At 37.4% G+C, this 27,271-nt stretch overlaps 2 protein-coding genes and 1 long non-coding RNA gene across 5 annotated transcripts in view; 2 read left to right on the top strand and 1 right to left on the bottom strand.

Moving 5' to 3' along the window:
- Nucleotides 1–8,157, top strand: part of ITFG1 (integrin alpha FG-GAP repeat containing 1) — a 343,424-nt gene extending 335,267 nt beyond the window's left edge. Inside the window, exons 17-18 of the mRNA XM_060651941.3 lie at nt 3,383–3,500; nt 6,736–8,157. Coding sequence (XP_060507924.1) covers nt 3,383–3,500; nt 6,736–6,795 — 178 coding nt within the window. The 3' untranslated portion in view covers nt 6,796–8,157. The remainder of the gene's footprint in view (nt 1–3,382; nt 3,501–6,735) is intronic.
- Nucleotides 97–18,127, bottom strand: LOC144614579 (uncharacterized). Its single transcript, XR_013552411.2, has 3 exons — nt 18,027–18,127; nt 4,531–4,582; nt 97–384 (listed from the first exon to the last, which is right to left on the bottom strand). It is a non-coding gene; the product is annotated as an uncharacterized LOC144614579 (long non-coding RNA).
- A 204-nt stretch (nt 18,128–18,331) lies between these two features.
- Nucleotides 18,332–27,271, top strand: part of NETO2 (neuropilin and tolloid like 2) — a 55,576-nt gene continuing 46,636 nt past the window's right edge. For 2 of the 3 annotated variants that reach the window (XM_060651944.3, XM_060651942.3), the window contains exon 1: nt 18,333–18,711. In XM_060651944.3, the coding sequence (XP_060507927.1) occupies nt 18,678–18,711 (34 nt within the window). In that variant the 5' untranslated portion in view covers nt 18,333–18,677. Of the gene's footprint in view, nt 18,712–27,271 lie in introns of all 3 variants that reach the window. The other variant, XM_060651943.3, reaches the window with a different exon arrangement.

Below are 27,271 nucleotides of genomic sequence, written 5' to 3'. Positions count from 1 at the left end.
AAATTAAACCCTATTAGAAAAACAGCAGGTTAACTAATTAGGGATTTATATATATTCTGATTAAATAAACTGATCTTCAGTTCACTAGCTATAAATTCTAAGATTTCAGAGTGCTGAATTTTTCAATAAGCATTGATCTTTTTAATAAATGCTTAGAGAAGTGGTATATATCCCACAGTGGTTAGGCACACGTTTTGGAGTCAAACAGACCTAAGCTAGAAACTAAGACCCGCTGCTGATGGTCAATTTCTGCATTTGTGAAGTGGGAAGTAGAACACCTACCTTAAAAAGATGAAGATGAAATATGTTTAAGACAGTGCCCAGCATAGAGTAAATTTTCAGTGAAAGGTAGATGTTTTTTATCTTTAGCAGAATATATTCCTCCTGTAAAAATAGCATAAATCTAACTCCTTATCTTTGTTCATTTTTCTTTAAAATACTAGATTCATTACATCATTTTTAAAAAGTAGGTAATGAAAGTATTCACTAACACTTGTTTCATTGGAAAGAATACAAGTTGTCCTTAAAGTTAGTCTGATATCAGTTTTGGAAAATAACCAAAGAGGAAGGGTGTAATTTATCTATGAATATGTAACCAGCAGGGTGCTGTTTTGTTACATTTCTTCTCAAAATCCAGGCTGTATTGTTCTTTATTAAATTTTTCAATGGAATATATTGAATGGTTTGCTAGAACCAGCTCATGCCATCTCATGAGCTGATGGTATGCATCTTTTTCCCACTCTGTTCAGTGAGGTAACATTAAAATCAGCTATGATGGGAGTATTTACAACATGAAAATTGGCAACTGCCAATAGGTCTTTTTTCCCCACCCCAGAGAGCCACTTTACCAGCTCACTACAGGATATATTTTATGGTAGATTTAAGGGCTTTAGAAGCAAACTACTTAAGAAAACAACTTTATCACAACATTAGGCATGAAATAAGATAACATCAGTAGAGGGGCACCTGGCTAGCTCCGCCAGTGGACCACATGACTGGATTTTGGGGTTGTGGGTCAAGCCCCATGTTGGGTGTAGAGATTACTTAAAAATAAAATCTTTTTAAAAAGAGAGAACATCTCTAGAAACAGTTATAGCCTGAGTTCAGATATTTTTTAATGAGTCTATATTATGTGTTTGTTACTTTTTTATACATGAAATTTATAACAAAACTAAAAAATCTGCACAATGCATAGGAAGCTATATAAATTATGGTACTTCTATATGGTGTAATATCGTGACACAGAACAATCTCTTAAAATAGAGTGGTAAGCAAAAGACAATAAAAGGCAAATGCATTTAGAATATGTACAATAAGCAACCATTTGTGATTTGAAGAAGATATTTGTGCATATATGTCTATGTATGTATAGAATATCTCTGGAAGGATATGCAGGAAATTGCTAAGAATTGATTGCTTCTGAATAAGAAACTAAACATTGGCCTTTTGTCCATATTTTTTCTTACCAAGATTTTTTTTCTTACGTCTTTTCATTTTTTTGTTGTTTATTTTAAAAGAACTGCCAAAAAAATCTCATGAAAGAACTTTTTTTTTTTTTTAAGTATGAAGTAAGGTACTGAGAATAACTAACCTCAACTAACAGTATTCATTTTCTTAGTTTTCTTACTTTTGTATTTTGGAAAATTCTGTTACAGTTTTCTTTTATAATCTCAACATTTTTCATGTTTCTCTTGCTCTTTCTGAAGAAATGTTCTTTTCAAATTTATGTACATAATAAAAACGTTAATTGATTTTAGTTTGAGGTGTATTTTGAGATTTATTGACTAGAGGCTAACTTACAGATCAATAAATTTTAATTATCCCAAAATAAGTCAATTACTACTTACTATTCATTGGAATGATCTTACTTTTATTAAACTTTTAAAATAAAAATAAGCTAAATATATTTTTTAAAAATCCATGTATATGCTTCCTATAAGAGACTCCCCTCAGATGTAAAGTCACACATACTGAAAGTCAAAGGAAGGAAAAAAGATGTTTCATGCAAATGGAAAGAAAAAGAAGCTGGATAGCTATATATATATACACACACACACACACACACACACATATATACATATATGTATATATATACATATATATACATATACGTATATGTATATGTGTACATATATATGTATATATATACATATATATATCATATATATATATATCAGACAAAATATTTTAAAACAAAGACTTTAATAAAAGACAAAGAAGGGCATTACATAATAACACAAGAGTCAAAAAAACCCAGAGGATATAATAATTGTAAATATTTACGCACCCAGCATAGGAGCACCTAAATATATAAAGCAACCATTAACAGACCTAAAGGGAGAAATTGACAGTAATATAATAATAGTAGGTGACTTTAAAATGAAAATATATCCATCATCTATTTTCAGGGAGAATAAAATTCTTTGTATATAACCACCTGCAGTGTTGGTGATATAGACCTTAAGCTTTTCAAGGTTTGCAAGTGCCATATTACGTAGACTGTTTTAGAGAAAGAGCTAGTTCTATTTATGCTAAAGTCTGTATATTGTCATTAACACTGAGGGACTAAAAGTGATTTTGTAAGAAGTCTCAATGTCATTGTGGTAATGTAAACCCTCCAACATGGCACAGAAATGGTAGAAGTGTTTTTACACAAGCCATCTATCTATACCCACTTAGTTATATGGCTGTTTTAGTTGGCCATAGTACATATATGAACAAGGATCAGAAAATAAGGTGACATGATATCAAAATTATATAGTCTTGAAGTTCAAGGTTGCAAATTCAGCAAGTAAATCAAGACATAAAAACAATCTCTAAGATTGTCCTAAGTACCCTTAATAAGTTCACTTAAGAATAATTCTCACAGGGGCGCCTGGGTGGCGCAGTCGGTTAAGCGTCCGACTTCAGCCAGGTCACGATCTCACGGTCCGTGAGTTCGAGCCCCGCGTCAGGCTCTGGGCTGATGGCTCAGAGCCTGGAGCCTGTTTCCGATTCTGTGTCTCCCTCTCTCTCTGTCCCTCCCCCGTTCATGCTCTGTCTCTCTCTGTCCCAAAAAATAAAATAAACGTTGAAAAAAAAAAAATTAAAAAAGAATAATTCTCACAGGATCAAAGAAAAATAATGAAGCATCTCATCAAAAATTCTATTCTGTTTCAGTTCTCTGAGTGAAATCTGAACTCTACAGGATCATTAATATTCTTAGCCCTATCTAAATTTAAGTGCTGTTGTTTTATTTATAGTGAATGGATAGTTGGGAGAATGAATTAATTGATGAATCAACTGTTTCATTAGTTAATAGCTATTTGCTTTTGGGTCTCAGTAGAATTTTGTAATTTTTTCATTTAAATGTGTAATTTTAATGATTCTGTTTTATCTACAGCTGGAGTGCCAAGCTGTACCTTACACCAAGTAACATCGTCCTACTTACTGCTATAGCTCTCATCGGTGTCTGTGTTTTCATCTTGGCAATAATTGGCATTTTACATTGGCAGGAAAAGGTTTGTTCATTTAAATGAAACATTAACTTTTGTTAACTTAGAATAGTAATACATTGCTCTCTAAAAACATTATGTTTTAAACTTTTTTCAAATAACTAAGATTTTCTGATTTTTCACATTCTGTCCATAATGTCATCTTACTGATAATTTCTTTCATCCTCTCAACTTACAAATGTCTCTTAACAATTCATACAAATCACAGAAAATTATTTTAAAACTTCAGTGCTGTATAATAGTAATAAAATGATCACCCAAAAATTACCAGAAATATAGAAAAACTTAATTAGAAACAATTTCATAAAGTCCTGAAAAATAATTTTTTTAACAAGCCTATGTTTATGATCTACTTAGAGCCATGAACCCTTTTTTCCAGGAATAACAGCTATCTCTATATAAAGAATTGAAACACAGACAAGTTAAATGATTTTCTCAAGGTTTGGATGGGAAGTAACAACTAAAGTGATAAACATCTTTTCTATTTGTAAAGTATTCTTTGCACTAAACATATTTCTATTCTTTAGTATAACTCCTAAATAATTAAAAACAACAGTCCAAAAACATAGTTTTTCTTTATACAGTGTTTGTGAGGAGGAAAGAAAAGGCTATCACATAAATTTACTAGCAGTTGAGATATAAATTGAAAAACCAATTTCTATGAAAATGTGAATATGAATTAAATACATGTGTTAATAGGAATATATATTAAAGTATATAACTAGCAGGTTCCAACAATATTCCCCAAAAAAGTCTTCTTTGTGTCATACAACTGTTTTCTTTTTTTTTTTTTGTAACTACTCTCTTTGGATTGTCATGCCCATTATAATTATTTTTTATTAACTAAATTTACCATGTGTTTTAGCTGTTTTAACTTATGAAAAAGAGAAAAATTTAACTGTTCTGATAAATTTTCATAGGTTTGTCTCTCCCCAAAAATTACTCCTTTCCATCAAAAATGATAACAGAAACTTACATATTCAGTTAATTTTAAGATTGCAACTTAAGAAGTAAAATAAAGGGTGATCCTACATACTTTTTTTCCAGAAGTATCAGAACACAGTCTGAAGTATTAAATAGCTCTAGACCTATAAAGGAAAGGAAATTAATTTCATTAATTCCTCAGATCATCTGATTACAGGATAAACATTGTGGACTTATAATAATGATTCAGTGACTGAAAATTGAAGTTTTAAATACAGATGTGGATTTAACCATATATGCTCCACTCTGGTACTGTGGTTCTTCTACCTTTCTGACCACTTCTCTTTCACCTATGCTGGGTGCTCCCTTCTACCATTTCCTAACCATAGTGTCTGCCTTAGGGTGTCTTCTTTGTACAGTTTTCCTGCCAATTTTATCCAAAGGCATAACTTCACACTATTACTTCAAATACCCCTAACACTCATCTCTCCCTAAAGGTCTCTTCCCTCATTTCTAGCTGTCTCCATGACATCTCTACCTAGATCACTTACAAGCACCATAAAACCAGTATTGTAGGGGCACCTGGGTGGCTCAGTTGGTTAAGCCCTTTGACTCTGGATTTCAACTCAGGTCATGATCTCACAGTTTGTGGGATCAAGCCCCAGTGGAGGGCTCTGCGCTGGATGTGGAGACTGCTTAGGATTCTCTCTCCCTCTCTCTCTCTGGCCCTTCTCCGCTTGTACACTTTCTCTGTCTCAAAAGGAATAAACTTAAAAAACAAACAATATTGTAAAGCTTTGTCTTCTTTCCTACTTAACTATAAAATTTGATCAGTTGCCCCACTGATTCTGATTCCATAGCAATCCCTGCAGCTGACCCCACATCTGCATTCTTACTCCCAGGGGCTTTAGGTTCAGCTCCTTGTTAGGTCCTGCCTGGTCTCCCGGAGTTCATTCTTTCCCTTTCCACTTCATTGATTGCACTGCTGCCATATTATTCATCATCAAGTTTAGCCTTAATCATGTCACTCCTCTGTTCAAAAATCTCTTGCCTAAAATCTGTAAACTCCTTAGTCTATCATTCTTAGAACTTCCATAGGACTCCACCATATACCTTTCCAACCTTATTTGTTACCAGTTGCTTTCAAGTATTCCATGCTTCTGCCCCACTTGGCATGATTATACCTATTTCATGCCCAGTTTGGAATGAATGCCCCTCCCCCTCATTTCCATGACTACTATCTTTTCAAAGCTTTCCCTTTCCTCACTCCAACCTAGAAGTAATCTCTCTCCCAGAATATTAGTGACATTTTTCACTTTTTTTTCCTGAAATACAGTTAATTCAATCTGGTTTGCTTTTTTCTTTCTAGGCTTTAAGTTCCTTGAGAACAAGATACAAAACTGAGGATTTTTCTAATCCCTCAAAATACCAAGCACAGTACTTTGCTGGGAGTGGAAGGTCAATGAATATATGCTAAATCAATAGGTTAATGCAAAAATAATTAACGTACTTTGCTTAGATTTGCTTATAGTGTTAAGAATGGGAAAAATAGTTGGGGTGCCTGGGTGGTTCAGTTGGTTAGGCTTCCAACTCTTGGCTTTGGCTCAGGTCATGATCTCACAGTTGATGAGTTCAAGCCCCACATCAGGCTCTGCACTGATAGTGTAGAGCCTGTTTGGGATTCCCTCTCTTTCTCTTTCTCTGCCCCTACCCCGCTGGCACTGTCTCTGTCTCTCTCAAAATAAATAAACTTTATTAAAAAATAAAATAAGAAAGAATGGGAAAAATAGTTAATTCCATCCTTGTAGAATTAAATGTTTACTACTACTTTCAAATAAATAATAAATGATAACCAACTCAGTATTTAAGGAAAAGGAACATTTCTTGTTGGGTTTTTTTGTTTTTTTTTTTTTTTTAGTTTTTGTTTGTTTTGTTTTGTTTTCTTGAGTTTATTATCCCTTTAAAAGAAAATCTATCTTCCCCCTGGACAGTACTTTGTTTTTTTAATTGTATTTTTTACTTATTAAAATTTACATCCAAATTAGTTAACATATAGTGCAACAATCAGGAGTAGATTCCTTAGTGCTCCTTACCCATTTAGCCCATTCTAGTTGGTTTTTCAATTCAGTTAGTGGGTTCTTAATTATAAAATAGCTACTGTAAACTACAAAAATTTCATAACATTATTACATAATAAAATCACATCGTTTACCTACTACTAGCTTAGAGGTTTAAGATTTTTTTAATTAACATTTCAGAAATGGCTTTTATTGACATTTTCCTATCATTTATAACCTAGTCTAAAATTCTTTTTCAGAAAGCAGATGATAGAGAAAAACGACAAGAAGCCCATCGGTTTCATTTTGATGCTATGTGACTTGCCTTTAATATTATGTGATGGAACAGCTATTCACTTGATTAATTGAAATACTAAATTTGGCTGATAGAAGAAAATAGGGGATTTTGAATATTATTTATAAATGATGTATCCTTTGGTAATTATTGAAAAGTATTCAAATAAATATGGTCTGAATGTGTCACAAGGTCTTTTTTTAAAGCACTTTGTATACAAAGATTTGGGTTATTTAAATGTGCTGTATGTTTTTGTTCCTTTGTGGAATGTGTTGCATGTACTCAGGTGTTTATGTATTTATAATCTTATTAGAATAATGATGATGGAAAAAGACATGTATAAATAAAAATAAATGAGCAGGGATTTTTGTGTTCCACTTGAATTGGTCTTGCTTTTTCTTCTAACTGCAAATTATACTTTTGTGAATGTATCACAGATAAAGTTATTTCACCTTCGCCACAGTGGGCCAGGAATCACTCACTGAGGGCACACAGGGTAGTGATTGGGTACTCTGGCTTTGGAATTGCAGTCCAACAGACTTGCCTTAAATTTCCAGTTCCACCAGTCACAAGGTGATTGAATTTGGCTAATTGCTTAATCTGTGAGCCTCAGTTTTCTTGTTTACAAATGGGGCTAAGAATACTACTTACTTGAGTTTGTCAACATCAAATGGGATGATGAATGTGAAGTGCTTAGCTTGGTGCCTAGCACAGAGTTAGTGCTCAATTAAGTGGTAGTTGTCATTGTTACTATTTTTAGATTTGCTTTTTACAGACTTCTACAACTAATTATCAAAATATATAGACTCAATAGAATTTTATTTTCAGGCATGAAGAAATCATATTCTTTGGAAAGCCTAAATTCTTAGGGTGGTTGACATCTTATATAACAATTTATTACTTGCTCATATTAACTACAAATGATAGTACCCTCCAAGAATTAACGTGCACTAAAAATTTTCTTTTGAACACTGATCCTAATCATGTGATAATGAAGAGTATTTGATTTCTTGAAAGGAAACTGCTGTAGATAGCATCTGAGAATGCAAATCTTCAACCACATTTTTATTCTCAAAAGCATTCTCTAATTTACACTCACACTTCAATGCAAATTTTTGTGAACTTCACCTCACCAAAAAGTTACCCTAAGATTTAAACCTAAGACTGGGAAAAGTTTATATGTCAGTGCTAATGATTGTCTAATGTGCAAATGGACATATGATGCCTATAAAACACAAAAACTTACCCCCCAAAATTTAATTTTTTTCTTTGTGTTATTTTTTTCTTCACAATTCACTGGGAATGGCATGTGTATAAGTGGTTTACTTTGTGTATCTATGCATGTTAATATGTCTCCTTAATAAATACTGTGTATTGAAACAAAGTATTTTGGTGAATTTGTAAATATTTTGTAACTAATTATAAAGTCTAAATCACCTTCTGGACCATGAGACAGAGGAAAATTGATTCACCCATTGCCTCCTTGTGAGTTCATGCAAGATAAGAATCCCCTGACTACAGTACTTAGTTAAATTCACTAAATAGTTATCAACGGCAATACTGTGCCAGGCACTATTCCACGCTGTCCCTAAAGACTGTTAGGCTGAGTATCTATAAATTGATACAGCATGAGGTTTAAAACTCACTTGGGAGTCAGGATATATGGAGGAGTAGTGTTATAAGCAAACCAAATGTTAAAAAGAAAAAAAGAAGAGAAAGGAATACTTCACAATTCCTTTAATAAGGTCAATATTTCCCTAACACTAAAACCAAGTACATTACAAGAAAATAAAACTACAGGCCAATATAGATGCAAAACTCAACAGAACATTAGTTAATTGTATCCAGAAATATGTAGACAGATAACATGTAATAATCAAGTGGGTTTCCTCCAGAATGCAAAACTAATTTCACTATTTGAGGTAAAAAAAAAAAAGCAGTATAACTCACCATACTAATAAATCAGAAAAACCATCTTTTATGCTCTCAATAGACACAGAAGGAAAATTTAACAAATCTAACATTCCTGATTTAAAAAAAAAAAAAAAATCTAGGCAAACTATGAATAGAACTTCCTTCACCTTAAGGGGCATTTTTTTTTTTTTTTTTATCTGCAGCTAATGATGTTTTTTAAACCTGAGCTAATCTGCTCACATACTTAATGGTGAGAGACCAAATGCTTTCTCCCAATGACTAGGAACAAGGCAAGGATGTCCTCTCCCACTGATAGCTTTCCACATAGTCCTGGAAATCTTAATAATCCAAGAAAATGAAACAAAAGGCATACAGATTGAAAAGGAAGAAATAAAACTGTCCCTATTAGATGACATGAGTGCCTAGAAAATTCCCAGGAATCTACACACCCACACAACCTCCTAGAACTAAGTGAATTCAGCAAATTCGTGGTCAACACAATCATTTTTTTTAAGTTTATTTATCTTTGAGAGAGAGAGAGAGAGAGAGATGGAGTGTAAGTGGAGGGAGGGCAGAGAGAGAGAGGGAGACAATCTGAAGCAGCCTCCAGGCTCTGAGCTGTCAGCACAGAGCCCAATGCGGGGCTTGAACCCATGAACCATGAGATCATGACCTGAGCTGAAGTCAGATGCTTAAATGACTGAGCCCCCTAGGTGCCCCAACACAATCATTTCTATATAAACACAATGAAACTCTTATGTGGAACTATTAACAAAGCATGCATGGGATCTGTATGCAGAAAACTATAAAATGCTGATGAAAGAAATCAAGGAAGACTTGAATGTAAAGACTGTGTTTATGGGTTGGAAGATTCGATCAAGCAAAGATGTAACACTCCCCAAAGTGATCTATAGATTTAATCCTTATCAAAATCCCAGCAGTTGTTGTTGTTTTTGTAGAAATAGACAAGATTATTGTAAAATTTACATAAAAGAGTAAAGGAACTAAAGTAGCTTAAAATAATTTTGAAAAAGAAGGCAAAGTTGGAGGAATCAAACTATCTGATTTTAAGACTTACAATAAGTCTTAGAATAAATTTATAGAAATCAAGATAGTGTGGTATTGACAAATAAATAGAAGAGCAATGGAACAAAGTAGAGGGTCCAGAAAGAAACCCACACAAATATAGCCATTTGATCTTTGACAAAAGTGTAAAAGTGATTAGGTGGAAGACAGTCTTTTCAACAGATAGTGCTTGAATAATTGGTCAGATATATGCAAAGAGAAAAAAGGGACCTTGACCTAAACTTTCATACCTTATATGATAAATAACAAAAATACCTAATATGATAATATGATCATAAACTTCAGTGTAAAGCATAAAACTATAAGACTGTTAGAAGAAAACATAGAATAATATCTTCATGAACTGGGGTTAGGCAAAGTGTTGTTAAAAATGACACCAAAAGTATGATCCATAAAAGAAAATATTGACAAATTTGACTTCATCTAAATTAAAAACATTTTCTTTGCCAAACACTTTCAAGAGTATGAATAGACAAGCTGCATATGGGAAGAAAATATTTACGAATCATATATCCGAAAATGGGCTTGTATCCAGAATGTATAGTAAACTCTCAAAAGTCAACAATAAATTAAAATATATACAATTTAAAACTGGGCAAGACACATTACTAAAAAAGATATGCAAATGGCAACTAATCAGATGAAAAGATTTCCCACATTAGCTGTTAGGTAAAAGAATATTAAGAATCATGAAAAGATACCATTACACACCTATTATAACAGCTAAAACAAAAAATACTGACAATTCCAAGTGCTGACATGGATGAGGAACAACTGGAGCAAACTGGAATTCTCACATATTCCTGGTAGGAATATAAAAGAATAAAGCGACTCTGGAGAACACTTTGGTAGTTTCTAAAATCAAACACATTTTTATATATGCATTGAATATATAATTTATATCAGATACAAAATAGATTTTAAAACAGGTAACATTTATAAGAGCATCAAATAAAGTCAATTATACAGGAATCAATAACACAAGTTGCATCACATCTCAGTGGGGTTTATAAAACTTTCTTGAGGAAAATTAAAGAAATCTTCAATAAATGTACATCTATACCATATTTGTGGACAGGATGACAAAGTATTGTCAAGATGTCAAATCATCTCCAACTCCACTCAATATCCCAACAGATTTTTGTTGTTGTTGCTGCTAAACTTGATAAGCTGTTTATAAAATGCATATGGAGTGCTCGCTTCGGCAGCACATATACTAAAATGCATATGGAAATACAAAGTGCCAAGAATAGCCAAGACTATCTCGAAAAAGAACAAGAACTTACTCTATCAGATACCAAAACTTAATATAAAGTTATAATGATTAATACAGTGTAGTATTAGCAAAGAGACCGGTGGATTCAAGACCTAAATGTGAAATGCAAGTTTATAAGCTTTTAGTATTTTTAACATACATAAATAAGTTCATGATCCTGGGGTAGGGATGGGTTTCTTATTCAAGTCACTCATAATACTATAAATTAAAATTTTATATGTATAGAGCATATTAAAATTAATATCTTCCATTCACCACAGACACTATTAAAAGGGGAAGAAAAGCCATAAAATTAAAGAAAATATTTCAACACATGTAAGTGATTAGTATCCAAAATAAAGAAATTCTACAAAATGATTTTAAAAGCCCAGTAAAAAAATAAATAAAAAAATAAAAGCCCAGTAAAAAAATTGGGCAAAAGTTTTGAACAGGTCATTCACCAAAAAAAGAAATCCAAGTAGCCAATAAACATATAAAAAGGTGTTCAAATTAAGGGAATGCAAATTAAGCAAACAAAACATCAGAAACAGGAACAAATTGGTGGCTGCCACAGAAGAGGGAGTGAGGGGATGGGCAAAATAGGTAAAGGGGATTAAGAGGTACAAACTTCCAGTTCCACAATAACTGTTATGGGATGAAATGTACATCAGAGAGAGTACAGTCCATAAGATTATAATAATGGTCACAGATGGTATCTACATTTATCATGGTGAACATTTTGTAACGTATACAATGATCAAATCACTGTGTTGTACATCTTAAACTAATACTGTATGTCAGCTATACCTCAATTTAAAAAAAGGAGAGGGGCAACTGAGTGGCTCCATCAGTTAGGCGTCTGACTTTGGCTCAGGTCATGATCTCGCGGTTGTGAGTTCGAGCCCCGCATCCGGCTCTGTGCTGACCGCTTGGAGCCTGGAGCCTGCTTCAGATTCTGTGTCTCCCTCTCTCTCTGCCCCTCCCCCGCTCACACTCTGTTCCTCTCTCTCTCTCTCTCTCTCTCTCTCTCTCTCTCTCGCAAAAATAAAACGTTTAAAAAAATTTTAAAAAGGAGAAAAATAGTTATGTTACATGAGAAAAAAAAAAGGAAGGAAATGATGAAGAATAGTAATAAACTCTGGGGAAATGAGAAGATTATAATCAGGCACAAGCACTTGGGGAGCTTCAGGGTATAAGTGAAGCTTTATTTCTTGATCTAGGTGGTGTTTACATGGCACTTAGCTTTATAATTAACAAACATACATATTTGTTTCAGACAGTTCTCTGAATAAATATTATATTTCACAATTTTTTTTCCTTTTCAAATTTTTATTTAAATTCTAGTTAGTTAACATACATTGCAATATTGGTTTCAGGAGTAGAATTCAGTGATTGATCACTCACATACAATACCCAGTGCTCATCACAAGTGCCCTCCTTAGTATCCATCACCCATCTAGCCCATCTCCCACCTACCTCTCTTTGTCAATCCTGTTTGTTCTTTTTTAATGTTTATTTTGGAGAGAGAGAGGGAAAGCATGAGCAGGGGAGGGGCAGAAAGAGGGGGGACAGAGGATCTGAAGCGGGCTCCATGCTGATAGCAGTGAGCCCAACATGGGGCTCAAACTCATGAACAAACCCCCAGATCATTACCTGAGCTGAAGTAGGATGCTCAACCGACTGAGCTACCCAGGTGCCCCTGTTCTCTGTCTTTAAGAGACAGAGAACTGTCTTTCTCTCTCTTCTTTCGCCCACACCCCCTTTCCCATATGTTCATCTGTTTTGTTTCTTAAATTCCACATATGAGTGAAATCATAGGGTATTCGTCTTTCTCTGACTGCCTTATTTCACTTAGCATAACACACTCTAGCTCCATCCACGTTGTTGCAAATGGCAAGATTTCATTCTTTTTAATGGCTGAGTAATATTAACTGCATATATACTATATATATATATATATATATATATATATATATATATATATATATACTACATCTTCTTTATGCATTCATCAGTCAATGGACATTTAGGCTGTTTCCATAGTTCGCTATTGTTGATAATGCTGCTATAAACATCAGGGTTCATGTACCCCTTTGAATCTGTATTTTTGTATCCTTTGGGTAAATATCTAATAGTGCAGTTGCTGGATTGTAGGGTGGTTCTATTTTTAACTTCTTGAGAAACCTCCATACTGTCTTCCAAGTAGCTGCACCAGTTTGCATTCCCACTACCAGTGCAAGAGTGTTCCCCTTTCTCCCCATCCTCGCCATCATCTGTTGTTTCTTGTGTTAATTTTAACCATTTTGACAGGTGTGAGTTGGTATCTCATCGTGGTTTTGATTTGTATTTTCCTGATGATGAGCAATGTTGAGCATCTTTCCATGTGTCTATTAGCCATTTGGATGTCTTCTTTGGAAAAATGTCCATTCATGTCTTCTGCCCATTTATTAACTGGATTATTTGGTTTTGGGGTGTTGAGTTTAGGTTCTTTATAAATTTTGGATACTAACCCTTTATCAGATATGTCATTTTATTTCACAACTTTGAAGATACTCCTACAAAAGTTTCCCAAAGATCCTTTTGTAGATCACATATCTATAAATATAAGTTTCATTATAAATCTTATGTATTTTATAGCATAAAAAATAGTTTTGAGATTTTTGTTAATAAAAAAATAATTTAGATACTTCCTTACAAGAATTGAAGAACACTAATATATAGTTGAATATATACACATTCTAATCACACTAGCATTAATAGCATAGGATATAAAGCAGCACAAATATTATTCAGTCCTTAAGCTGAACATATAGGAAAGTTCTATTATCTATCAAACATTACCAAATAACTATATAAAGAATTTTACAGTTTAATTATGGTTTCATGTTGTACAAATAATCCAGCATTCATTTCAGCTTGTTATAAACAGGTTTAAGCATAAGGTAAATAGATACTCCAAAATGGGATTTTGGCTTTTAAGAAAATGATACCATATATGTTAGCAATGTTATTCTAAGGACTATCATTAGGACCTTTTTTAGTTTTTCACAATCAAATGAAAGTAAATGGTTGATCAGAAATTCTCCTGATAAAGTTGAAATACTTTTGTACTGGTGGTAGGCAGTATTTCTTAAAAACTTCCTTGCTTCGGAATTACAAAAGTAGAAATTTGGAAACAAGTGTAGTGTAGATGACAGTGTTACTGAAAGAACTGGTTTTGACTCCCTGGAAGCAGCTCTTCTTCAAGATCGGTAACAAAGGAATAATTTTGGTTCATGAAGGTATAAGTATATGGACTGAATTGTGCCTAATATGAGTATATGGACTGAATTGTGTCCCCCAAATCCATATGTTGAAGCTTAAACCCTCAGTGTGATACAGATGGAGAAGGGCTTTTGAGAATGTAATTAAAGTTATATGAGGTCATAAGGGTGGGACCTTAATGCAGTCTGAGGTGTCTTTATAACTGGAAGAAACATTTACAGTGCACAGAGAAAGGGCCATGTGAAGCCACAGCGAGAAGTCTGCAGTCTGCAGGCCAGGAAGAGAAGACTTACCAGAAACCAACCCTATGTGCACATTTATCTTGGACTTCCAGCCTCCAGAACTGTGAGAAAATATATTTCTATTGTTTAAGCTACCCAGTATGTGGTATTTTGTTATGGCAGCCCAAGCAGACTAATACAATGGGTTAAAATTTTTTTTAAGTTCCTCTTTTCTGTCCCTACAGTTGTATAATTACAATGAAATCTTCATCTATATGATATTGTTTTTCACTAAATTTCACCATCATTGTTTCCATATCCACATGCTATATGAAAAGCAGTGTAAGACCCCCTATGCTACTTTAGTATGAAAAAATGTTTCTGTACATCACCTTGGTTATGTGTAAATTCCTGTCTTCCTGAATCATATCTCTGTATTAGTCTGCTCAGGCTTCCCTAACAAAATGCCATACACTGAGTGGCTTTAGCAGCATTTATTTTCTCCTGGTTCTGGAGGCAGAAGTCCCATTTCAAGGCTCTAGCCATTTGGGTTTCTGGTGAGAACTCTTCCTGGCTGGTAGACTGCCACCTTGTCACTTTGTCCTCACAGGTCATTTCCTCTGTGTTGGAGTGTAAAGGAGAAGGGATCACTCCCTGGTGTCTCTTCTTTAAGGATACTAATCTGATCAGATAGAGCCCCCTCCTCATTTAACCTTAGAGGTCCCATCTCCAAATATAGTCATACTGGGGAGTAGGACTTCAACATATGAATTCTAAGGGAAACAAACATTCAGTCCATAAAAATCTCTAAACAGAACCACCAACCTTCCTAGGCTATCATTTAATAAGATGTTAGAGCTCCCAAACTCTAGTGAAAAAGAGAGACAACAAAAAGCTGTTCAGGGTGTGCCTGGGTGGCTCAATCAGTTAAGGGTCCAAATTTGGTTCAGGTCATGATCTCACCATTCATGAATTCAAGCCCCGCATCAGGCTCTGTGCTGACAGCAGGGCCTGGAGCCTGCTTCAGATTCTGTGTCTCCCCGCCCCTGCTCGCTCTCGCTCTCTCTCTCTCTCTCTTTTTTAAACAAAAAAAAAAAAAAAGCTGTTCAGTATACACTGAGATAAAATGATGTATTTTTTATGACTCATTTTCCTAGTAAGTCAGTGCTACATACTATTCAAGTGCAACAGGGAACCTGGTCGGAGAAAAGCCAACTTAAACCATAGGAATGAGTGGTGCCTGGGTGGCTCAGGTGGTTAAACATCTGACTTCAGCTCAGGTCACGATCTCACGGGTTCGTGAGTTCCATGCACTGGCAGCGTGGAGCCTGCTTTGGATCCTTTGTCTCCCTTCCTCTCTGCCCCTCCCCTGCTCACACACTCTCTCTCTCAAAAACAAGTAAACATTTTTTTAAAAATAATATATAAACTAGGAATGATTCTGTGAGGAGTTGGAGAAGTTATATCTACGCCTTGGAAGATCGGGCAGGATGCAATGAAGGCAGAGTCCCCAGTCACCTGGGAATTGGCAGGTAACCTAGAAACAGACTTGAGTGCTACTGGGTGGTCTTCTGAGGGAAACTAATTCAAATACAGAAGTCTCCAACTGAGACATATGCAAAGTGCTTTCCTTTTGATTAACATATGGCCACACAGTAGTCCCAACCATGATTGTGCTTTATCACATTCCTTGAAAAATGTACTACAATTATACTAGTACAGCCAAAAGATAGGTGTCTTAAAGGGAGCCAAAAATGAACATCCCCAATCTATAGCCAATATCCTAGAGGAAAAAACTTTTTTAGGTTTCATCAAAATGATACTACCAGTAAGAGCTACTAGGCCAAATGTGAGTACTGTGTATACACTTTTTAAATCACTACAGTTGCTCTAATACCCTCCCCGCTTTTACTATATCCTCAGTGAACTGCCAGATTAATCTTTCCAGAACTATATTACTCCACTATTAAAAACTATGCCTCTGGCCCCTGAATCAAGCACAAACCCCTCTGCCTAGCATTCAAGCAAGAATTTCATATTCTATCTTTACTACCAGACACAGCACTTGCCCCAAATGCAATGCTAACACTTGCTCCTTGCCTGACTTGAAAGCTCTTCTGCCTTCTCTCCTCTCCACTTGCCATCCACACACAGCCTTTCCATTCTTTGTGTGTCATCTCCTTCATGAAGTATTCTCTGATGACATCACACACACTGATTCTTCCTTCAGTCAACAACTATGCATTAAGAAACCTATTCTGTTCCAGAAGTTGAGAGGACTCCTTCCTCCTAATTCTTTTTGTCCACATTTGTCTGTGACTTAAATTTAATACTTACTACTGTCCTAGTCTTCCAATATGTCACTTTATACTTGTGGGAAAGGATCTTGAATGTTTTATTTACTAGTTGGTTCACAAGTGATTTGTGATTTGTAGGTGATTTGTCTTGGGAACCCAAACATACACATCTTTTATACCTCCCATAGCACATGGCAAAAGACCAAATATCTTGCTATTAATTTCTGTTAAATATGTTTTTACTTGCAAACCTTGTGAATACTTTTGTGCCTTTCTTGGAGGGACAGAAGGAAAAAGAGCTTGGCATCCTGGAAGAGTTTTTTTCGGTTGCCTAACATTGTCCTTAATTATAATTTGTTAGACAAGTATTTGTGGAGTTCCTACTGGAGGTCACATACAGGCACAAATATTCTATTATGGTAAGTAGAGTCTTAATCACAGCCTTAAGTCCCCAGCACCTATTATGGTTTTCTGCATAGTTAACTCAGTAAGCATGTGTTGAGCGTCTCTATGAATGTAGCCTCCTGCCCTCAAGCAGTTCATATTTTAGTGGTGTAGGGGTAAATGGGAAATAGGTGATGAACAAAAAAACAAGTAGAAGAGCTAGGTAATTTCAGAGCATAACAATTACTATGGAGAAAATAAAACAAGATATATTAATACAGTTTGCTAATTTGGATTTTTTTAGCAGCAGAGTAGAGCAACCCCATCAACATGGCTTAGTGGACAATGCCGCAGCTTTTCCAGGTTCACAACCCTTTCTCCCTTGCTGTGTGGCTCTGGACAAATTACTTAACCTTTCTGGCCTCGTTATTCCCACTCTCTAACAGTACCTACCGCATGAGTTGGGTGTAAGGATTAAAAAGAGTTGATATGCATAGTGTTTGGCATTCTGCCTGGCAACCTGGGAAGTGCTCAGGAAATGCTAATAATCCCCAAGGCCGTCAGGTTAACTTACCTGACGCTAAGGGAAGGTGAGAGCCTCAAGCGCCCCCTGCCCCTGAGCCCCGCCCAGATCCACGCCCCCTGCCCAAAGCAGATAGTCCAGCAGGGGCAAACTGGGGCAGAGTTTTGACCTTGAGCTGAGTCCTAAGAGGCCGAGGGGTCGGCTCCCCTTTCTATCTGAGAGGGCGCGCGGAGATGGCCAGGTGGGGAAGGGCTGCGGGGCTCCCCGTTCCCTCCCTGGGGCCAGAGGCCTCGAGGGCTCGGACCTGCTTACCCCGGACGCCCTGCGGCGGCGGGGAATCGGCCGGGCTCTCCCTCAGCGCCGGCCTCTCTGGATCAGCGGTTCACAGCCGAAGGGGTCGAGACGGCGGCGCCCCGCACCCCCTCGCCCCGCCCCCAGCTCAACGGTCGCCGGCGCGCAGCCCTCCCAGGGCTCGAGGCCGCGGGCGGGCCCGCCAGGCGATTGGCCGGGAGGGTGCGAGGGGCACGCGGGCGGAGGCGGGGGGCGGGCACATGCGCGCAGGCGGCGCGGCCGGCACGCGGCGCTCGCGCTCCCCGCTTAAATGAGCCTGGGCTCCCAGGCCCGCCACTTCGGAGGGGTCCGCGCCGCGGCCGCAGGCGGGGCGGCCAGCGTCGGTGCCGTGCCTCTCGCCAGCGCGCCTCGCCTCCGGGGCGGTCAATGGGACGGAGCGTCACGGAGCAGAAGGTGCCGCCCGTCGGGGGGCTCGGGCAGCGCGTGAGCCCGCCGGGGTGCTCGAGCATGGCGGGCCGCAGGACCTGAGCCGTGCCCCGCGGGGAGGTATCCTGGTGGCCAGCGATGGGGACTGAGCGGGACTGCCGCCGCACCGGGCCGTGAGGGCCGCCGCCGCCGCCTCCTCCTAGCCGCCGCCTCGGCCCCTCGCGAAGCGCCGGGCCGCTCGGGAATATGGCCCTGAAGCAGCTCTGCGCGGTCCTCAAAGGTAAGCGCCCGGGGCCGCGGACGGCGCCCCCTGCGGGCCGAGACCGGCGTCTTCGCGTCCCTCCCTGGAGCCGGGCGCCCGACGCGCCTCTTTGTCTGGTCCGCGCGGACCGCCAAGCCCTCGCGCCCGCCCGGGATCGATTTGCTCTCCGAGCGCCTCTCCCCTACGCTCTGTGTGTCTGACAGGCTCCGGGGGCACTGGTAGGAACAAACGGGAGATCAGGAAGCGGCGGCCCGGCGGGGCCCTCCGAGCTGTGTCCTCGCGCCTCTTTCTTAAAATTCCTCGCATCGCTTTGCAAAGTTGTGGGGTTCGTGTAAGTGGGGCGAAGACTGGTCTGTTTTCAGCATTTAATGACAGAAAGTCATTCCACACAAACAATAAAAGCCCCAGCCGAGGAGTCGCGGAGCGGCTCTCCAAAAGCCCCGCGATGGCGGGTGGCGGAACGGCCTGCGGGCCGGGCCGGGTCCCACCTGCTGCGGCCGCGGAGGCTGCGGCACCACTGCGGGCGCCGCGACCCGAGTCTGCCCGGCCCGGAGCTCTCTGCTCGTGGCCGCGCCCCGGCGGTTCCCAGGACCTCGGAATACCGTGCTGCTGTCGTGTAGTTCTTTTGATTTGTTGTGCCGGGAATTAAAACAGTGGACTTGCCAAGTGCACAAAGCTCTCAAACGTGCTGTAGCTGCTTTGCATTTTCCTGAAGGTGTTATTTTAGATTAAAATTTATATACATAGGTAATTAAGATTGTGATACAAAGTTGCTTCCGAAACTCGGACTGAATAAGTCCTTTTTTCAGTCGTCAGAGGAAAACACCACCACACAAAAAAAAGGGCTTCCCTTTTTCCCTACCGATTTAAATTAAAAACTGAATAGCTGTAACGTTTGTAATGTTATGAAATATTCTCTTTTTCATACTGGGTAAGGAGTTAAGGTATTGTATTAGCAGTGTCATATATAGCTTATTGTATGCTGATATTTGTACAGTGACAGATGTTGGGTGTTTTTTCCCATTCCATATTAATACTTTTCTCAAATTTGTTTATTAGAAAATTCAGTCTAATTTTGATTTTAATTTTAATTGGACAAATTACCTGCTCTCCAGACATACCTAAATTCATAATTGAGATTTGAGCAGTTTAATTTAAAATGCTTAACTAGCCAACTGTATGCTTACAGATACAGTTTGTACTAAGGTAACCTAGGACTTTCTACCTTGTGAATATTTCATGTCACCCCATAAATTCTTAGTGATTCCTTTATTATGTTACAATTTAAAACTCTGAGGTTAATTTCATGTAGTTTTCCTATCTGTAAATCCTAATTTACATAGCCATTCCTTGGAAATTAAGATCCTCTTTTACTCTTTCAAAATAAATCACATAAGCACAGTAAGATTTCTGATAGTCCTCATGATCCAAATTTGCTTCATTGTTCTGATTGCTTTAAAGTTATCAACATCATGACAGTCCATCTGGGTAGCCTCCTTGGGGAGAAATCAGTTAGCCCTGTTATACAGCTCTTGCTGCTGAACTTGAGGGAACTGAGCTGGATAGGAGAGAATCTCTGGTCCTCCTGAATGGTGAAGGGATTCGCAGCTTTTCTGCCTATGCCTTTGTCGTTGGTACACAGTGCCCTCTCTGGCCACTGTGATGAAGCATTTAGTTGTTGCACCTTTGAGGAAAGGATTCTGTGGTGATGACAGAGCTAACAGTGAAAACAATGTAGTATCTGGCTTTTCTTTTTTAAAGTACACTAAAACCTACACTAGTTTTACATGCTGAAGTATTTTTAAAATTCAAATTAAGTTGTTGTAGGCTTACTAGAGATGAAACAAGCTATTTTTAAGTCTGCTAAAGTGTATGTGTGTGTGCACGCGCTCTTGTAAATATGGGAAATTGGTCTGGAAAGATTAAAGAAATTAACAAAAGTTGATTCTGAGAAAGGAATCTGGGAGACAGAGACCAAAGTGAGGGGAACACTTCTATTTCACTGCATGCCCATTTGTACCACTTGATTTTTTTTTTTAAACCAAGTAAGTGTGTTACCTATACAAAAATTGGCATTTTTAATTAAAAAAATTATCAGGGGCACCTGGGTGGCTCAGTCGGTTAAGTGTCGGACTTCGGCTCAGGTCATGATCTCACAGCTTGTGAGTTCGAGCCCCGTGTTGGGCTCTGTGCTGACAGTTCAGAGCCTGGAGCCTCTTCAGATTCTGTGTCTTTCTCTCTCTGCCCCTCCCCCACTCACACTCTGTGTCTGTCTCTCAAAAATAAATAAACGTTAAAAAAAATTTTTTTTAATTATCTTTTGGAAAAATATTGGAATCCTGCCATTCACTGTGTGCATGAAGGCATAAAAAGCAGCCTTTAAGTGTTCTGTAAGGTGAATTGTTTCAATGCTGAAGAGGTTCTTATCAGAGGCAGTTCTTTAGTATTTGCATAATTACAGATATTACCTACCTAAAGCCTTGTTTGGAATATTATGGTCAATTTCTACTAAAACAAATCATCCATAATGAGTGTGTGAGATTTTAAATGGAAGGTAATTTTCTTTAAGATGCCATTGATTCTTTTTGTTTTACTCTCAGCAGTGAGAACAAAAGGATAACTTGTACTAGGCTTTTTAAATCTTTCACATGTTATTACTGAATAGTTCACTTTTAACTGTTTGCGATCACTCCAGGTCTTATAAAATTTAACTTTCTGCCAAAGTTAAGTAAACATCATAGTCACATGAAAATACTGCATTAGTATTATAAACCCATTTTTTACTGTTTTATTCACTCTGCACACTTCTGGAGAAACCTATTAGACTCCGTTATATTTAAATCTGTATAAACTGAGGTTAAATTTATTGTGTAATAGCATAAATATCCCTCTATGCTATATTTTTAAAATCATAAATATCCCTCAACACTGTATTTTTAAAATCTTAGACTGGCAAAAATTAACTCCTGTCTTTCATTCTTACACCTCATCCAAAAATGTAAACTATACCAAAATACGTACAGTACTGGAAACCTGTCCCTTTAATAGTGAAGTCTTTAAGCACAGTCTTGTTAAAAATTAGCTTTTCAGCTTTTCCCCCCAGGAGTTGAAGAAAATGTTTTAATGCTGAAAACTGAAAAGTATGAGTAAACACTGGTTTTATTGTAGTAAATCCTCAAACTAGAATCCAGTGTATTTGTGTTTTGAAACCATGATCACCTGTTAGAGAAAACATGCAGCCCTGTAATACAGACACACATGCATTATAAAACAAATTCAAACCAAAACCACCTTCAGTCCTTTTTGGAATAAGATAGAAAAAGATAAACTGTAAGTAAAATTCATATATAAAGTTTTAAAACAATCCCAAGTTCTCCTCTTGGTTATTACCTATTCAGAGTCTCCTGCAGTTTTTTTTCCAGTCTCATTTTTGAATTATGCTCCTGCACAGTAATTGTTGACATTTAAAAAAATGTATCCCTGAATCACTTTGAGATCCCAGTTATTATGGTCTTCAAGTTGGAAAGGGGAACCAAAGATGTTATCCAGCCCACTGGTTTCCAAACTTAGGTTAACAGGAGAGCTACCTCAAAGGAACCCTTATGAGGAGGTACTTAAAAACTAAACAAAGACAATAGATAAGAGCAAGGTTGCTCTAATTGGTGAGGGACCTCACCCTCTCAAAGGCTCATCAGAGTGGCCCCCCAAAACTGATACTTTTTAATGTGTTTGTTATATTACAAAATTGTAGTTCACTAATCTGAAAGTTCAGTTCTTCCTAGGCAAAATGATATTAAAACATGTTGGTTTAAATATGCCTAGAGTAGCATGTTGGAAATTACAGCACTAGTGTGTGAGAAGACTCACTCTTTAAAATGTGATCTGGTCACATTAAAATTTGATGGTAGTTGCTGTGGATGTCTAAAGAAGGCTCTTGTAAAATGAGAAGATACAAAACTGCTGTCTGCAGAGCATTTGGCCAGCAAAGAGGTTGTCACATTCTGCAGGAAAGAAAGTACTGCTACAGTTAATCTTTGTTAAAGTGGTTGGCAGTGGGATTAGCATATGTAGGCTGGAGTGATCCCAGAGTTTGCCAAGATCCATCTTCTTTGTGTCTTTTTTTTTTTGAAAAAATGTTTTAATGTTTACTAATTTTTGAGAGAGAGAGCGAGACACAGAATCCGAAGCAAGCTCCAGGCTCTGAGCTGTCAGCATGGAGTCCGATGTAGGGCTCGAACTCAGGAACTGTGAGATTATGACCTGAGCCAAAGTCAGACACTTAACCAATTGAGCCACCCAGGCACCCAAATCCGTCTTCTTCCTTAACTAATAATAATAAGTAAAATTGAGTTTGATTACATTTGGGTACTCCATCCTGTGGAACACAGTTTATTGAAAACAAGTTACTGCTACCTCAAGTAGCATTTGGACTCTCATCAAACTCCATTCTGCTCTCATTATAGAGCCGTAAAGAGTTAGGTGGTTTTTACATCATGGCATCTCATGATAGATTCTACAAACCTTAAGTGCTTAAAACAAGAAGGCTTATTGGAAAGAGGCACACTCAATTACTAACAAGTAAATTGAGCCAGCTTGAGGAAAGTAAGAGTAGTGACTAGATATCTGAAAAGAAAAAAAAAAAATCAATTATTTTCCTGTCCCTGACGTATGCTCAGATAAAAGAAGCTGGGTCATCTGTGTGATTACTGTTAACCAAGATGTGTGCTGCTTAGTTTGTTAATGCAGGGCTCTCTGTACTATGTTGTAGTCAACAGAAAAGACATAATCAGGATCATGCTTAGTCATTTCATGTATTCATCTAATTTTTATTGAATGCTATTGTGGGCCAGACAGTCTTCTAGTCACTAGAGAGGCATCAGTGAATCAGACAATGCTCCTCTTTCTAGTAAGAAGAGACAAATAATAAGCAAGAAAATACCAAGTCATATAAATAGTAATTAAAATATTTATATAATAAAGTAGGATGAAGGAGAAAATGTAGAGTTTCTTTAGAAGTCAGTCACAAAACCTGAATGACCAGAAGAACCCAGCCATGCAGAGAGATTCTAGGCAAAAGGAATAAACTAGTCCCTAAAGCAAGAATTAGCTTGGTGTATAGAAGTAATGAGAAGAAGGCCTGTGTAGCCATTGGTAGCAATCGGGAGGTCAGATGCTAGATCACGTAGGACCTCTGAAGTCAGAGTAAAGAGTATTGGATTTATTCTAAATGTAATGGGACTGTATTGGAAGATTTTATGAAAGGCTCTGATACGATCTGGTTTATGTCTTGAAAGGATCACTGGCTGCTGAGTACAGAATAGATTATAGGGAACTGTGGCAGGAATAGCCAGTTGTCTCCCAATATCCATTTTATAATTCAGTAATTCTCTGAATTTTAATTAAGCCCGTGAACACCCAACAGAAAGACTAGATTTTCCAGCTTTCCATAGGGTTAGGTGTGGTCATGTGACTAAGTTTGGCCAATTACATGTGTGTGCAACTTTGGGAAAGTGATGGTGTTTTTGTTCAGTTAAAAATTTTATTTTGAAATCACTGTAGATTCTGGGCAAATGTCTTTTAAAGGAAGGAGGAATGTCCTGTGTCACTTCTTCATTTTTGCTGACACAGGAGTGAGTAGCTATAATGAAGATATACTGACTGGCACTCTGGCGTACATATTGGACCATAAGATGAACTTGGAATTAAAATCAGCTACAACTGGGGCACCTGGGTGGCTCAGTCGGTTGAGCATCCGACTTGGGCTCAGGGCATGATATCGCAGTTCGTGAGTTTGAGCTCCTTGTTGGGCTCAGAGCCTGGAGCCTGCTTCAGATTCTGTGTTCCCCCCTCCCTCCCCGCCCCACCCCTGCTTGTGCTCTGTCTTTCTCTTTCAAAAATGAATAAACATTTTAAAAATTTAAAAAAAAAATTTTTAAATCATCTACAACTGCATAAAATAGAAGATCCCTAGTAATGATATAGCCTTCACTCTAGCCCTTGACTACTTACCTCCACAGTTTGTATACTTGGCAGAAATATATTCTATGTTGTGTAAACTGTGCAAAATCAGTAAAAGAAAACCAGGCAGAGATTGAGAACTGTTAAATAGTCACAGAAGTGAAAAATCTGAATGCTATCAAATAAAATTAATTTTGAAAGTGCATGTCTTAAACAGTGCAAAAGTACTCTAGTGGAAGCAAAGGGTGATCCATGGCAAGTGCAGATGCCCAGAAATAAGAAGTATTTATAGGAACATTATAAGAATAGGTAGCAGAGCGTTCAGCAACATTTCCAAAACCAACTCATCAACTCCTTTTTGCTAGTCCCCTACCCTGCCACATCCATTTTGGCCCAAACTTGCCCCTGCCTTCACCAATGGAGAAAATGGGCAGCCTCTTTCCATTTCTTACAGTCTACCATCATTCTCTTATTGTAGTAGTTGGTTTGCAAAGTATGTTCCCAGGGCCAGAAGCTTTTAGCATCAATGGGGGACTTCCTTGTTAAAATGCAAGTTCTCAAGCCCCAACCCAGACCTACTGGGTCAAAATCTCTGGAGGCACCCACCCCCACCACCCCACTCCAAAATCTGTGTTTTAATAAGTTCTCTGGGTGATTATCTTTTACATTGCACGCTACTGTCCCGATGATTGATTCAGTTCTCACACCTGGAAGTAGACTTGCTGGGTGGGATTTGTGCATTTTTAAACTGGTATATTATTACCAGATTAACCTCCAAAAAGGTATGCCAGTTTACAGTCCAGTGACAGTGTATGTCAGTTTTCTATATCCTGACCAACAATAGAATCTGCCTTTTTTTAATATTAGGCTAAATTTTTGCATTTTTAAAAAATTTATTTGAGAAGCATGCATGCAAGCTGGGGAGAGGGACAGGAGGAGAGAGAGAGACTGAGACAGAGAGAATCTTAGGCAGGCTCTACTCCATGGGCTCAATCCCGTGACCCTAGGATCATGACCTGAGCCCAAATCAAGAATCAGACAGTCAACTGACTGAGCCACCCAGGTGTCCTTCATTGTTTTTGGTTTTGGCACATTTTTCTTATGGCATAATCTTTTTTTCTCAGTTATTTGTAATTTTTATTTGTTTGTCTTTGGTACATGAACGTGTTCTCCACCCAAAAATATACATAGATAATTCAACTTTTTGTTTTTTCAATATGGTGTTTATTTTTCTATTTAGCTTGAAGGAACAGACCTACTTTTTTTTTTTTAATAATTAACAAGTTATCCCAGAATCATTTCACCAAGAGTTTCAAATACCATACATATAATAAATTGTGGTGTGTGTGTGTATGTATGTTTGTTTATTTATTTATTTATTTATTTATTTTATTTCATTTCTTCAGCTTTTTCTTCCATCTTCTTATCTTTAAGCTTGAGAATAAGGACCAGGGCTGCTTGCTTCATTGCTGTAGCCTCAAGGACTGACCACTGCCTGTAATACAGTGGGGGCTGGATATGTTTGTTGACGGATCATCTGTTTCTTCCTATACCATTACTACATTTTGAATTACTATAGCTTTGCAATAAGTATATATTATTTTTATGTATTTTATGTCTTTTATTTTTTAATTTTTCTTGAGCCGTATGAAAAAGCTTTTAAGATGAGTTATCAGCAACATTTTAAGTCCTCCAGAAAACTAAGATTTTGATTAAAACATTAAATATGTAACTTATTGGGAAGAATTGTTACCTTCACATTGTTTTATTATCCAAAACCTATAGTCACTCCGTTGTATTAAATTTGTTTACTTGTTTGTTTGTTTTAGTCTTACTTTCTTCTTTTAATAGGTGTAATAATTTCCTAGTAATTCTCTTGAGACTTCTAGGTTTTAAGTAACATTATCTATAAATAATAATTTTGTCTCCTTTCCAGTATTGCATTGGCCAGAGTTTCCACTGTTAAGTAACAGTGGAAAGAATAAACTTGATCTTGATTTTTATAGTTCAGGGTAAGGCCTTTAAACTGAAAGCCCTGGGGAGAAGACTCTGCATAGAGCTAATAGGACAGTTTTTCAAGGTAAAAGGAGTAGCATTGAGGACTGGTATTTAACACCTTGAATAGCATCTGTCTTTATCATTTAAGTCTTCATTTTTAAGTCAGGTCTGTACACACATTACAAGGCCTTGCCTAAACTCCAGAACTAGAGGTATGGGCATAAATAATGAGCATTCCCTCTTTTAAGCATCAAATCACAAACCCTTCTTTATGTAATTAAACTGTATGGTTAAGGAGTTTAGAATTTTTATTTTGGCATGGATTTCTACCTTAATGAATTAGTGCCTTCTTGGGTACATTATCTTTTAATTTGAAGTGTGTGGTATTTCTGGATTTGAGAAATTATTGATCCTTTTGGTAAGAGGAAGAAGGGAACAGTGGCACATAGTTGGGGCTAAAGACAGAACAAAGCAGCATGGCACTGCTTCTTATAGTTAAATAATTCCAGTGTTTGGCATTAATGGAGTTTGTTTTAATATCCCAGCCTTGTTATAATAAGCAATTTGCAAAGATCCTATTATACAACTGGGAGGAAACTATGTTTATTATGATATGGAATTT

This window comes from Panthera onca, chromosome E2, assembly GCF_046562875.1.
Source record: "Panthera onca isolate mPanOnc1 chromosome E2, mPanOnc1 haplotype 2, whole genome shotgun sequence".
NCBI classification, from domain to species: Eukaryota; Metazoa; Chordata; class Mammalia; order Carnivora; family Felidae; genus Panthera; species Panthera onca.
The sequence above is the reverse complement of the archived record's forward strand: the minus strand, read 5'-3'. Positions and strand labels throughout refer to the sequence as shown.